This window comes from Cynocephalus volans, chromosome 1, assembly GCF_027409185.1.
Source record: "Cynocephalus volans isolate mCynVol1 chromosome 1, mCynVol1.pri, whole genome shotgun sequence".
Classification (NCBI taxonomy): Eukaryota; Metazoa; Chordata; class Mammalia; order Dermoptera; family Cynocephalidae; genus Cynocephalus; species Cynocephalus volans.
The window spans coordinates 11,571,376-11,585,190 of NC_084460.1; the positions used below are offsets into that span (position 1 = coordinate 11,571,376).

Genomic DNA, 13,815 nt, shown 5'->3' on the forward strand with positions numbered 1-13,815 from the left:
TTGCATCTGAAAATAAAAGACCCATGAACTACAACTGAACTCTACTTAATGAGATGCAGGCGAGAGTGTGGGGGGCAGGGGAGTGCTGGTATCTGCAGTTTACTTTGAAGTTCATTAAAAAATAAAATGGTATAATACTTTTAACTTTTCTGAATGCTTGGGAACTTTTATAACATGTTGGGCTTTAAAAAAAAAAAAAAGCTATTCATGCTCATAAGAAATAAAGTGGGGAAGAGAGGTAAGGAATGTTGAGCAGAGATCACATTGCTTCTGGAATATTATCTGGGAAGTAGCATCCCGGGTCTCTCTGCTTCCAACCTTTCTCTGACCAGTCTCCGCTTCCCCACAGAAACTCTTGCCTTTTTGTAAACCACATTCAAAATGATACCTCATGGGCATTCATTATTCATTCATCAGTTGCATGTTAAGCATGTGGTCTGTGCCCCGCTCTGTGCCAGGCAGAGGGTAAAGTCAGACATGGCCCCAGCCCTCCAGGTGTGTGTAGTCCAGTGAGACATTGACCAGGGGGCTGCCATTCCAGGGGAGTGGCCCAGGTAGCCAGCTGGATGGGTGGGGAATAATGGCCCACACTTACTGAGAATTTATTACACACCAGGTGATATTCAGATGTTTTAATGTAGGCTAATTCTCATTAACACCCATAAGGTAGAAACTGTATTATCCCCATTTTACACATCAGAAAACTGAGGCTTAAGGAAGTTAAGTTACTCATCCGTAATTAAACAGCAAGTGAGTGATTGAGCAGGGATTCAAAACCCAGGATGTTGTGTCTGGAGTTCGTGCCCTAAACCAGGGGGTGGCAAACTCTTTCTGTAAAGGGCCAGAGACAAATATTTTAAGCTTTGTGGGCCATAAAGTCTCTGTCAAAACTACTCAACTCTGCCATTGCAGGGTGAAAATAGCCATAGACAATACATAAATGAGTGAGCTGAGTTCCAGTAAAATTTTATTTACAAAAGCAGATGGTGGGCCAGATCTGGCTCACGGGTCATAGCTTTCTGACCCTTGCCCCAAACTGTTCATAGACTCCAGTGTCTGGGAGATGTTTGATTAGACCAGAAGGCAACTGAAGGAACCCTCATTCCTGACTATCACGTCGTGTGGAAGTGTGGGGGTCAGACAGCAAGGGATAAATACAGGCTGTGAGAGCCCAGGTCTCTAATTAACAATGAGAAAACAAAAATACAGCCCTGGGTACATGTGACGGTCCATTACCAAAGGGAGACTGCAGCAAAAAAAGTGAGAAAGTGAAAAACACTCAGAAGCCCCACACAAGAGGGAGCCATCCTTCCTCTGTGGAGCCAGACTAGGAATTTCACAGCACTGTGAAGTTCAAAACCTTTGGTTTAACATGACTCACTTTGAAAATGCTTAGCCAGAGAGAATTTTCCTGCTTGGTTGGAGCTTTGCTCTCATTGGCTTTTGGTTTCTTAGGGGCAAGAAATCACCTCACTCAATTCTTGCTGCTGACAAGGATTCCGCCCGGGGCTAGAGGGCAGGGCAAGCTCGGCTAGAAACACGTGGCCCCCGTTCTTAGAAAAATCTGTATGGTGTTGAACATTAAGAGCGTGAAAGGATTTCTCAGAGTTTATTCACAGTTGCAGGGTCGACCTGGGGACTGTGTGACTGAGGACAGCCACAGCAGGCTCTTCCTCCCTCTGCTTAGGGGCCACCGTCTTGCTTTGAGGAGCCCACCTCTCCCCCTCAGCACTGGCCGGGGTACACGTGGGATTATCGTAGAGTCAGCGTGGACAGACTGTCTGGAGGGAGAGAATCTCTCTCAGTACAGCACATTTGTGATGCCCTCCTGTGTACTGGCCTCTCTCCACCAACCCAAATGATGAAAGGAGGAAAGTCTGTCCACAGCCAGTTTGAGGATCTGCATGAAGCTAAGCTACTTGCCTGACTGGGATAGGTGAATCCCCAATTTTTCCACACTGAATTAACCAGGTCAGCCCATTGCTTGAGTCCTTCTTTATCCTTAGGAAGGAAGGGACTTGGTGATTGGGAACCATTTCCCATCTGGGGACCTGTGGATAGTTGACTCGCAGTGATTGTGAGTCGTGGGGAAAGGAGTCCAGCTCATTCCCTCTGTGACCAAACATGGCTCAGTGACATGTAACCGGATCCCCACAGAAACAGTTGGCTGCCACCAGAAGATGAACCTAACACAGTCCCCTATGGAGACAACTCTATGTTCCCATACACAGCAGTGGTGCACTGGTGAAATGACAGCAAGAGGTACCGTGAACTTTGAGCCTTGTCAGAAGGGCCCCAAACCATGCCTACTAATAAGTCATCCCTTAGTTCTCTAATGAAAACAATGCACAAATCAACCAGCTTTGCTCTCCCTTCCCATGAGCTCAGGTGAGCCTTCCCTCCCCGCAGGAAGGTGTGCGTCAGTTGGAGGTTACATTCCTCAAACCTGGGTGCACCGAAGAGTTTCCAGGAGAACCTATGAACGACGAATGACAAAGTCCCATCCCCAGAACCCTGGCAGATCACAAGACGTGGGTTTAGGCTTTGAACTTTCTCTAAGTCAGTGGTTCTTAAACTTTCCTGTGCATCAGAATCACCTGGAAGGCTTGTTACAATACAGATTGATGGGTCCTGCCCCAAAGTTTCTGATTCAGGAGGTCTGGATGGGGCCTGAGATTCTGCATGTCTAACAAGTTCCCAAGTTTTGCTGCTGCTACTGGCCCCAGGAACACCCTTCGCCAACCACTGCTCTAAGGCACCCCTTCTATTCCAGGGAAGCTGGCCTCATGACTTTCATCAAAGGCAGCAGCTGCATGCATGTTCTCTATGTGAGAAACTCTATGATCTTTGTTGGCCAAGTTTACACCTCAAGACTCTCTACCTGCTCTGCCTAGTGGTATAGCCACTAATCACACATGGCTTCTCTAAATGCAGATGTAAGTTAAAGATAACACGATTAAAACTTTGTTCCTCAGTTGCATGAGCCACATTTCAAGGGCTCAACAGCCTAATGTGCCTAATGACTCCTATACTGGACAGCACAGATATTGAACATTTCCATCTTTGCAGAAACTTCTACTGAACATTGCTGTTCTATAAGAACTCCAAAAATTGTTTCTCCCTTTCTCTTTAAGGTTTGATTATTAACCCCGTTGTGTCACTGTCAAAAACAAACCCCCCAAAATTCTTTTACTAATGTAAAAGAATTACTCTTTCTTTTACTAATGTAAAAGAATTACTTTTACTAATGTAAAAGAATTACTTTTACTAATGTAAAAAAATTTTACGTCTGCTTGCTCACCACAGCAGCCTTCATCTTCTTTTTCCCATCAAATTAGATGAATGACAATAGACACTTTATGTAAAAGGGATGAAATGTTTACTTATGCCCTCCTATCACCCCTGCCGTGAAATTCACCCTTAAAGTAGTGTAAGTTTGAGAAAGCGAAAGCTCCCTGGAGGTCAGATCGACAGGGAGTGTGTGGACAACAAGACTCACGCAGCACATGACAGAGTTCAAGTGGCTGTGGGCAGTCTAGCTGGGGCACTGCTGTTGAAGGTCAGGACAGGATTGGGCTGAGAGTGGACCAGACAAAGACAAATCCTGGATTTCCAGGAAAGCATACATCCAAAGTACAAGGCTTTCTTCTCCTTTTCCTTCCTAGAGGGGAGATTTGGAATCACTGCTACTCGGAGCTGCTTGAGTGTGCTGCGCTAAGCAGACACCTTTTCAGAAGCCTAACTCTGTTTAATCCTTCTTGCAGATTCGGCTGAATAGCAGGGGGCTGATCTACTCTGTGGGCTTGCTCCTGGCCTCCGTCTTCGTTACAGTAAGTTGCAGCTCTCTCCCCATACTTGGGTTCGCATGTCCTTGCCTTCTCTTGGGTTCTTTGCAGGCCAGATGGTCTTGGCCTCCTGGTGAGTGGAAATAATCCACCTCCAGATGTCCCATCTCCTGGCTACTCCTTCTAAAAGTGGATCCTAGCGACCCACTGGAGTGCCTTCTCCCTTTCTGAAATGAGCCAGCCCTCCTCTTGGCCCTGCCTCATGTCAGGCACAAACTATCTCATCAAAAGCAAAGAGGAGACCCCACTTTTTCTGCCAGATTAGCTATTGAACAGGAGATTCCAGTTAATTTATTGTTCCAGGTTACTAATGTCTCCATAAATCCATGGATTTGAATAATACTCAGGGAATGAGAATGTATTTTACTGACAGTGCACTTTTATGCCACTCCATGATCTTGGCCATTATATCCATTTGTATAATTTAATGTTCCCAACTCAACTGATATGTTTGGTGGAAACAAATTCACACCTATGCGTGGACTGACACACCTGAAGTATCCATTAACATACAAATATGCTGTTGAGTTTTCACATTAATAAGCATCAAGATGCAATTTGCTTTTTCCTTAATTTTCCAAATAAATACTCATTGAATTACACCTGGTATGTTGTTAATGTACATATACCAGAGAAGGGGAATCAAGAAGGGCAGGCAGGAAGCAAGAGAAGTAATTTACAGGATCAGGACGTAAATCAAAGCTCAAGATTTTACCAATTCAAATATAGTGCTGCCTTACACAAAAGTTAAAATCTACATAATCTATTCTTTCATGGTTTAGAAAGTTCTTCAGGTCTGGTGCAACTTGGAGTTATGACACTTGTAATAGTCACACACTGTGCTTAATGATTTGCATATATTTTCCTATTTGGAGCTCACCACACCCCCATGAGGTAGTCACTAATATTAGCGCCATTATACAGATGAACGACTGAGACCTGCAGAAGTTGAGTGACTCGTCTTTGTCACTTAACCTAGTGAACAGAGGAGCAAGTCAGCTGACCTCAGAGTGCACTCTCATAGCTACTGTGCTCCTCCTTAGGCTGTGCTATAGTCGTACAGTTTACAGGAGACTGGGATGAGCACTAGCTAGGCTGTCAGAATGGGGTTGTTGAAAAGGAAGTAGGTTTCGAGAGAAAAAGAAATTTCAAACATTCTGAGTTTGCAATGCCTCTTTGACATCCAAGGGGAGAGGTCACGAAAGCCATTGGAAATATGAGTCTGAGTTCAGGAGAAATGTCCAAAGCTAGAGACACCAGAATGTAAATGGTATTTAAAGCTCTGCAGTTGAATGAGCTCACCACGGGTGTGAGTTAGACAGAAAAGAGAAGAGACCCAGGATCTGATGAGTCTTGGTGCACTCCAACAATTAGAGGTCAGGGTGATGAGGGTGAAACACCTAAGGAAGCAGGGAAGGCACAGCTCGGAGAGGCAGAAGGAAGCCCAGGAGAGGGTTGCATCCTGAGCCACGTGAAGAAGGTGACTCAAGGTGGAAGAGTGGTCGGCTGTGTTGGGTGAGATGAGTCCTGAGTGTTGGCCATTAGAGTTAGAAACGTAAAGTCATTGGTGTTCTTGAGGGTGGTTTTGTAGAGCGATGGGGCAGGTTGAAGAAGCTAACAGAGACTGGAAGGAGAGACATGAGACAGCTGGTATTTGCAACTCTTTCAAGTTACCTGGCTGTGAAAAAGGAGGGAGATGGAAATCCAGAAAAAGCGGGGTTTTTTTAAGATAAGAGAGACAATGGCATCCTTGTATGCCAATTGGAATAATTGGGGGGTGTAGGGTCAAGCCATTGGCACCATGTCCCTGAGCATGATGAGAGACGGGATCTGTGTACACGTGGAGGAGTTGGCCGTGAGAGGAGTTGGGGCCAGGGATGCTGTGAGCTCTGGGGCCTGGGAATGAGTGAAGGTGGAGAAGGGAGTGTTGGAGGTTGGAGGAGAAAGGATGGGTGTGAAGTAACTATCCAGGAGAGAGAGAAACAAGGGACTAGGGACATACAGGATGCCTGCTGTAAAGCATAATGACCCACTTAAGGTCAGTGGTCAGTGTGGCTGGGCATTTCTATCCAGAGTCACTGGTCATCTGTGTGGATACAGCATGGCCTAACAGCATGGCCTAGATGGAGATTTGGCTTGAACTGAAGGGCTGGGGCTTAGCCTGAGCGAGAGAGAGGCCAGGAAATGGAGGTTCATGCCCCGCCTGGGAGTGAGTCTAGCAATTCCAGATAGAATTAAAGCAGGATAAGGAAAGAAGCAGGGGTGGGGGTGGGGGTGGATACAAAGTAGGTGAAGCCTAGAGGCACAGTGATGGTGTCAGTGAACTGTGGGTTGTGAGGTTTGCAGAGCTGTGGGAGTTGGGGTACTGGGTAGAATAAGCTGGAAAGAAAGGAGATTGCTCTCGGAATATAGGATGCTTGCAAGACAATGCAAATGTTTCTGTCATGAGTAATAGCAAGACCTAAGCCTCAGCACTGTCCATTAGAACTTGACCCAATGAAATGGCCCGTGCCTGTGCTGTACAGAAGCCACTGGCTGTGTGTGGATATGGAGCACTTGAAATGTGGCTACAAATGAGGCACTGATTTCACTGAAACTTAAATTTTTCTAGCCACATGTGGCTAGAGAGCACAGCAAGGGCCTCAGGTGTGACAGTGGGTGACTGGTGACCAGGGTTGCAGTGTTGACTATGGCCAGGAGGGATAGAGAGTGACAGTCAGAAGGCTAGATTCCAAGCTCGGTGCTTTGAGGCAGGAGAGAAGGAAAATAGGTTGGAAACGGTCATGAGGGGCAAGGGGGACGATGTCCCCAGGCACAGCAATGGGAAGAGGGCTGCAGGGAGGTGGTGTCCTCAGGAGAGAGCCAGGGTCTGCTGGGGCAAGGTGAGGAAGGGCCGAACAGATGACAAGGCCAGGTTGGGGCCCAGAGATAAGTGCTGGCTGCTCTGTGTATGAGTCCCATTGTTTTTACTTGTTGAAGTTACTTTCCCACACCCAGCAGGCTCTCACTTCCCCTCTTCTTGATTTTGACGCTCTTTGCTTCCAGTCTGAGAGAGGGGTTCTGCAGGCCCGAGAGAATCAGCACCCCGCCCAAGTCTACTCTCGGCAGCCCCTGCCCTGCATCACCCAGGCCCTCCGGCCGTCACTGCCTCCTCCGGTGCCCTCTGACCCTCTGTGTGTTGCAGGTGTTCGGCGTTCACCTGAACAAATGGCAGCTGGACAAGAAGCTGGGCTGCGGGTGCCTTTTCCTGTACGGCGTGTTCCTGTGCTTCTCCATCATGACGGAGTTCAACGTGTTCACCTTTGTGAACTTGCCCATGTGTGGGGACCACTGATCCGCTGGGCCACCCGCAGAGGCCCAGGTCCTTCCCTTCTGTGCAATATGAGACCCGGCCGCACCCGAGTCAGCGGGCCCCAGGGTCACGGCGGCCGTCTCTCCTGTGCTGTCCACAGCCTCCGCTCCTGTCCTGGTGCTCAGGCTGTCCCCAGCCCATTCCTCGCTCCCCCACCTCGTGTGAAGACGTCCAACATCTACGTGAATTTTCAAGCTCCATTTCTGAACAGTGACTGAGATTCTAGAAAAACTGGCTGCTAACTGGCCCAAGCCAGGCAAAACTGATCACAATCCCTCCTCCTTTTTTAAGTTATTTGATGGAAGACTAACCTAATTTATGACCTGAGACTGTTGAAGACATAGAGAGGCTCCACTGATCACAGGGAGTGTTTGGGATTTTGTTCTGTTTTGAGGTGATTCCAAGGTTACTGCGTTTGGGGGGGTTGTTTTATTGGGGAGGGGGGCTCCCCCTTTTGTTCCTTTTCTTCCAGAGATCAAGAGGTGCCCTTGTGTCGTCTTTCTCTGGGCTCTGGATTAGTTGAAGACCCACAGGTGGTACTGCCGCGTCTCCTGGGACTGAATCCCAGCCATGCTGGAGGACGCCTGGATTCAGTGCTTATTATGGCAGCGCCGAGCAAGGCCACCGGGGACAAATGCTTGTTATTTTATACCCAAGGACACCTCGCTAAAGTCTTGTGGGCGTGACAGTGGGAGCTGTTTTGGAGGAAGAAGACAGCTTTTCCCATGTCAATTATGACCATCTCTTTCTCACTAGGTTCTTTCTAGTTTTCAAGCAATAGTTTTAGCCTGCCTGAGGCCTTTGACAAGGGGGCCCGGTCAAACTATCCATCCGCTAGGCTCCAGGCAGTCAACGACAGAAGCTTCCCCAACATGTGAGTCCCTGAGATGTGCTCTTGTTGCTTGGTATTTGGGGTGACAGGGAGTGACCCAGAGGCCACCACTGTTTTCCGTGCAGGAGTTAGAGACACTGGTTTCTTGGACATTGGAGAGAAGCGCACTTTGCACAGACATTGTCAATTAAGCCCCGATTCGCCACTTGGTATCGAGTACACTGGACCCTGACAGCTGGCTTTGGGCAAGCGTCCTTCCTCAGAGGACGCCTCTGCCCAGTCGGCCCAGCCCCACCCCTTCCCTCCTGGAGGGATGGCCAGGGAAGGAGAAAACACAGAGAACTGACACCTTTGAAACCACAGAACGTGTTAAACGCAGACTCATTCAAGGGCATAAGTTATTGTGAACGTTTTTTTGCCAATCACTGCTCAGCAGCCCCGCTAGATTTTGTATGATGCAGACTTATTATGCAGATTAATTCCACCGAGTTGAGACCCACCCATGCTTATTACACTTGTATTTATTGAATCTGTGGATTCTTGCCTGTGCTGTCCCTTGTATTTACTTTAAGCACTGATCACTTATCATTCATTCCATATGGTTTTCCCCATCCCTTGTACACATCCTGGTATGAATTGTAAAAAAAACCTGCTACCAATTGGTTGAATGTTTCTGTCTGTGGTGCAAACCAAGGCCAATGTGAGCCAATGGGGCACCTGCCTGACTGAGGAAAGGAGAGGAAATCACCAATTTGGGCTCTCAGAGCTAAGACACACTTATGATTCTGTTGCACATTTTGCACTGGTTTATGGCGATTGTTTTCTTGGATGAATAGTGTAAAATAAACTTCTCTGTTCTATACCCTTCCTCGAGCAGAGTGCATTACTTCCTCCCCTGGAGGGTTGTCTGTTTTCCATTGAGGAGAATGCACAGCAGGTAAAATGATCATAGTCATGTGTGACCAGGTGTTTTCGCTCCTACCGTTCCTAGGTTGACTCACCTGGCAAACTAGTTTGTGTCTGGCAGATGGAAAGAATGAAGTGGCAACTCATGTGTCCCCTCTAAATCTTGAAGAGACTTGAGGCCTGTCATCCTGTCATAGAACTCTAGAATTCTACCTGTCATAGAGTGCAGTGTAACATTGTGTTAGGAATTTGTTCTTTATGACGGACTTAAGAGGAGAGCATTCCAGTAATGATAATGGTATTCATTCAGCAGTGGTCAAGTTCTCCATCCTCTCTGATTTTAGCAGTTTTTAATAGTGAAAATTAAGGCTTCTCTTCTTTCCTTAAAGAGATTAACACATAGTTTAATAAATCCTGTTTTGATCCTATGTGACTCTCAAGAAATAATTACCGTGATCTGAAATTAGCAAATGAAATGCAACACAATCAGAACAGCACAGCACCAACTTTACTTAACTATTTAAAATATATATATTCCTGGGGAAGAGGGATGAAAAAAATACTAGATACTTAGGCTTGTTTTGAGTATTTACATCTCAAAATGTTTTACTACAATATCTGTCCATTTTACAAATATGCCTGGGACACAGGGCAGAGTATTTTCATTATGCTGATTAGTGCTTACAAAACATTAGTTACTTTTATACTAAATATTTTGTTAGACTAGTCTTCACTAGTTTTAGTCTTAAGCAAAGACATTTGATCAGAGGCTTGATTTTTTCAAAAAACACATTTTCTGTGAAATTTTTAGAAACCGTAGCGCCATGCTAAATTTCTCAACGTGAAGATTCTGGGACAAGGTAGCATTTGCATGTTTCTATGCATAATGGTTGCCAGCTTAGGAACTGTGAAGGTTTCCTTTCTGAAAAGAGAATTTAGCATGTTTCTGTCCAGATCTCAGCCACGCACCATTGCATCATGAATTGTTGAATGAGAATGTGGTTTTAATGAGCCAGCGCCCCATGGTGCGAAATCACTGGTGCGGCTGTTTTTGTTCTTTCTGCTGTGTTGCGACTTGAGAGGTGTTGGGATGGGTTTGAGGAAAGAATTTTTTCCAGTGTCCCAAACCTGATGGTGTCACGAGAGAAACCCTCATAACAGTTATCTGAGATGGCTGGTTTCAGTTAACTCCCAGGCTACAGTCTCATGCACAAGTGGAACATCCCCGGTGGCCTTGACCAAGAGAAGATGGGCACTGGGGCTCATACTTCCTCTTGATCATATCCTAGTTGACCCCACCAGGAGGTACCTGGAGAACGTCCTCTTTTTCTGGATACTCTGTTCCCAGCCTGGCCCAGGCTTGCCAAGAGTCACTGCCAGTACGCATGCCCTCAGTGGCCTCAAACACACTGAGAGGTCACAACAAGGGGACATCTCCAGGCACTCTGGGAAGATAGCTTCTGCCCTTTTCCAGAGGAAAGTGCTGCCCTAATGTTTTGGGAATAGTACACTTTTTGTAGGTACGTGTTTTGTATTTATCTCCAAAAAAGACCTGGGATGGAAGAAAGGTGGGTGGAGGCTGTTCATTATGTTTCCCTGGTCTTTTGCTGCAGACCCTTGTGGTTTACAGTCATACACTGGCATACTAGGGATTTGAGTCTCTACATATCTCAAACAGGAAATCTGAACTCATTTTAAGCACTCAGGCTCTAAAGAAAAGCCTAAATGTTTAAAAAGGAGGGGAGGGGTGATAATATTATAAAGTTTAAACTGTTTTCCATTGTGGTGTATAAAAATAGCAATAACATCCAACTTGCAATAAATGTAATAAAATATAGCCTTAGAACTTTACCTAATTGTTTATGAAAATATTCAGATTGCGGGGAAAAATCAGAAATGGAAAATTGGTGATGGAGAAGATGCTTTCTCCAAGATTTATATATTTTCACCTTTTCAAAATAGGCCAATTATTCCATTAATATAATAATTATCAAATTATTCTGACCCTTTTCCACCAACTATTTTGAAATATATTGCACATTTCCATGTTAGATTTCATATAGTCTCATACTAATTAATGACTCTTATTGTGATGTTTTCTGCAATGGCTGCTCACACACACACACCCCAACACCAAAACTCTGTATGAAAACAAGCCCGTGAGTCTTTGAAATTTTTCCAAATATCCAACTGTCTATTATCTTACAGCTGCAGGAATGGGGTGGATTCAGCAAACTTCTCTGATAAGTAAAAAGCCGTTTGTTAATTGCATCATCGTCCAGGGATATGGACTGCAGGGATGCTGACAGGTCAGGAGCCAAGGCCTTGGAGAGGGGAGATTAGCAATGTGCCTGAGATCAGTGATGCCTTGCCCCAGAATTGACTTCAGATTGAACCTCATGCTGAGTTTCAGAAGACAGGGTAGCGTGATAAAACTCCACCACAATTTTTCAGATGGCTAACTGTTGCACTCAGGGTATTTATTTTCTTAAGCGTACCTAGTACTCTATTAATTTAAGAAGTTTTTACTAAACCTCCATTTAGCAAACATTCTTGCCAAGTTGTAGAGATTTTAAACATGGTATTCACAGTTAATACTCTTTTTGTTTCTGATCTTTGTTTTTGCAACAGCTGGGAGAGAAGGGCAGATTTAAGATTGTAATTTTGGCATATTTACCATTTAAAGGTTTTTCTACTTGGGTTAATTTGCATAAACATATGCATACATACATAAATTAAATGTATAATTTCCAACTTATCCTACTCATCAAAAGCTGAATTTGGCGATGTCCTATCTTTTGGTTTGTTGGGACTATCAATCCAGTAACTGATGCCAGAAAACTGCACAGAGCTTGGAATGAAATATGGTGAAGAATTCCAGAATCCTTGCAGCTGCTTTTTGGATGCTTCTGAGCCATGCCTACAGGTCACTTCCAAAAAAGAGATGTATTTGTGTGTGAAGGTGATTTCAGCATAAAACTAATATTTTGGATTCTTGCAAAAAACATGAACTCCATTCAATTGCATATCTTTCTTTTTGAGATAAGTCAGATGTTTATCTCTCTCCCATGATTGATGAAGGATGATTCACATTTCAAATGCTAGATACTAAACTTGTAGTCTGTTTAGTCATCACTGCTCTCACCAATGGGTTTGAATGAAAATGCCTTCACCTTCATTTCTAGGAGAATTTATTTTGTCTGCTGGTTACACATTTCTGTATACCAGTTCCAGCATGTCTAAAAAACTTTTGTCATAGCAGTTAGAATTGTTTCCTCCAGTTGTTTAAATATTCTATTCAACTTCATTTACGAAAAAGCCTGTCTACCTGCATTTATTCGTCTTATTGTCTAAACTGATGCTTCTCAAACTTATTTGTAATGAGAATTACCTGGAGACTTACTAAATTCAGATTTCTGAGCCTCTCCTCTGAGTTTCTGACTCAGTATATCGAGGGACAGGTTCAAGAAGGTGCATTTCTTACCAACTTCCAGACACTATTGCTGCTTTGAGAACTATTGGTCAAAATAATGTCCCTTTCCCATACAACCACATTTTTCATACACCAGCCCCCACAGTTTGCAGCTTATGGCAAACACACACAAACCCAAAGATGTACCAAAAATGTGCCTTCATTCTTTCAAAATTCTTTTTTCTTTCTAATTCCACTGAGTTCTATGAATAGCTAAGAGAAGGAAAAGAAATATGTTTAATTCTTTATAATCTACATTTCTGTCATCCTGCAGTCTATCTGTTCCCACCCAAAAACAACCTTTAAATTAAAACCAAACTAGATCAAAGTTAATGGTTTAAGATGAAGACCCAGGAAAGACAAGTTTCTGGGTAGAGAATTCGCTCCACAGAGATGGGATCAGGAGACCACCAATTTCATTCAATGTGAAAAAGATTTAGTTATAAACTACAAGAAAAAGTAGTGATGAATATAGGAGAAGTTTTTTGCACATGAATTCATCTTTGCACGTTACAACCATGGATCGCTAACTTTCCAATCTAAATGTGTTATTTTGATACAATCAGTTCAGCAAAGATGTCATGGCTGAGAAAAGTTCGCACCAGAGTGGAACACCATGTGCTTAAGATAATCGCAGGTGCCCCTTTATGGTCTTGCCTAGGAAACAAGAGCAGAACACACCAGACGCACATCTCGTGCCTGGGCTCAGTCCCCCCAGGGAACACCCTTGCTGAGGCCAAGGGTCAGCTTCCATGTGGAAAGCGATTGAGACTCCCAGGTGAGAGACAGGAACTGACACAGCTTGTGCCTATAGCCAGACCCTCACTCGGAGGACACACTGCCCTCCAAAATGACATGGTAAAAGTCACACCTTTTATAAAATCCATTACAAATTTTGCTCCAAGTCAGGAAGTAGGTTTAGCTATTGGTGAGCAAGGGTAAAGTCTTCCTCTCCAGAAATAAAACATTTTCACTTGGCCGATGCCCATGTACCAGTGGTCAGCCCAAAGACAGGAGGAGCACCATGTCACTCCTAACTCCTTCGGTGCCCTAGGAAGCCACAGTGTGGCTCTCTTCCTGGAAGTGGCATCGCCAGTCAAGAAGTATGCTGCTGTGGCAGCACTGAGCATTGAGACCCACCTGTGTCACCACACGAGTGGATGCCAGATATTTCTTCCAATTCTCAAGACCCTCTGTGATGGAGGCAGCCTCTTTATACTTCTGGGCCAAATTTAATCTGCCACCTAAATGTGAATGACATTTCTTAGAAGGAAAACCAAGAAGTTTGAAGAAACAAAAGAGATCCATGCCAAGAATTTCTCTCATGTGTTGTAAATGAGGCAAATCTGTTGTAAATCGGAAGCACTGGTACTTCATGTGCCTGGGATGAACGTGGCAACAGAATTAT

At 44.7% G+C, this 13,815-nt stretch overlaps 1 protein-coding gene across 2 annotated transcripts in view; it reads left to right on the forward strand.

Annotated features, from left to right (window-relative positions):
• Positions 1-8,837, forward strand: part of SLC24A3 (solute carrier family 24 member 3) — a 515,190-nt gene extending 506,353 nt beyond the window's left edge. For both annotated transcript variants that reach the window (XM_063088283.1, XM_063088282.1), the window contains 2 exons: positions 3,765-3,830; positions 7,030-8,837. In XM_063088283.1, coding sequence (XP_062944353.1) covers positions 3,765-3,830; positions 7,030-7,179 — 216 coding nt within the window. In that variant the 3' untranslated portion in view covers positions 7,180-8,837. The remainder of the gene's footprint in view (positions 1-3,764; positions 3,831-7,029) is intronic.
• The last annotated feature ends 4,978 nt before the right edge of the window (positions 8,838-13,815 follow it).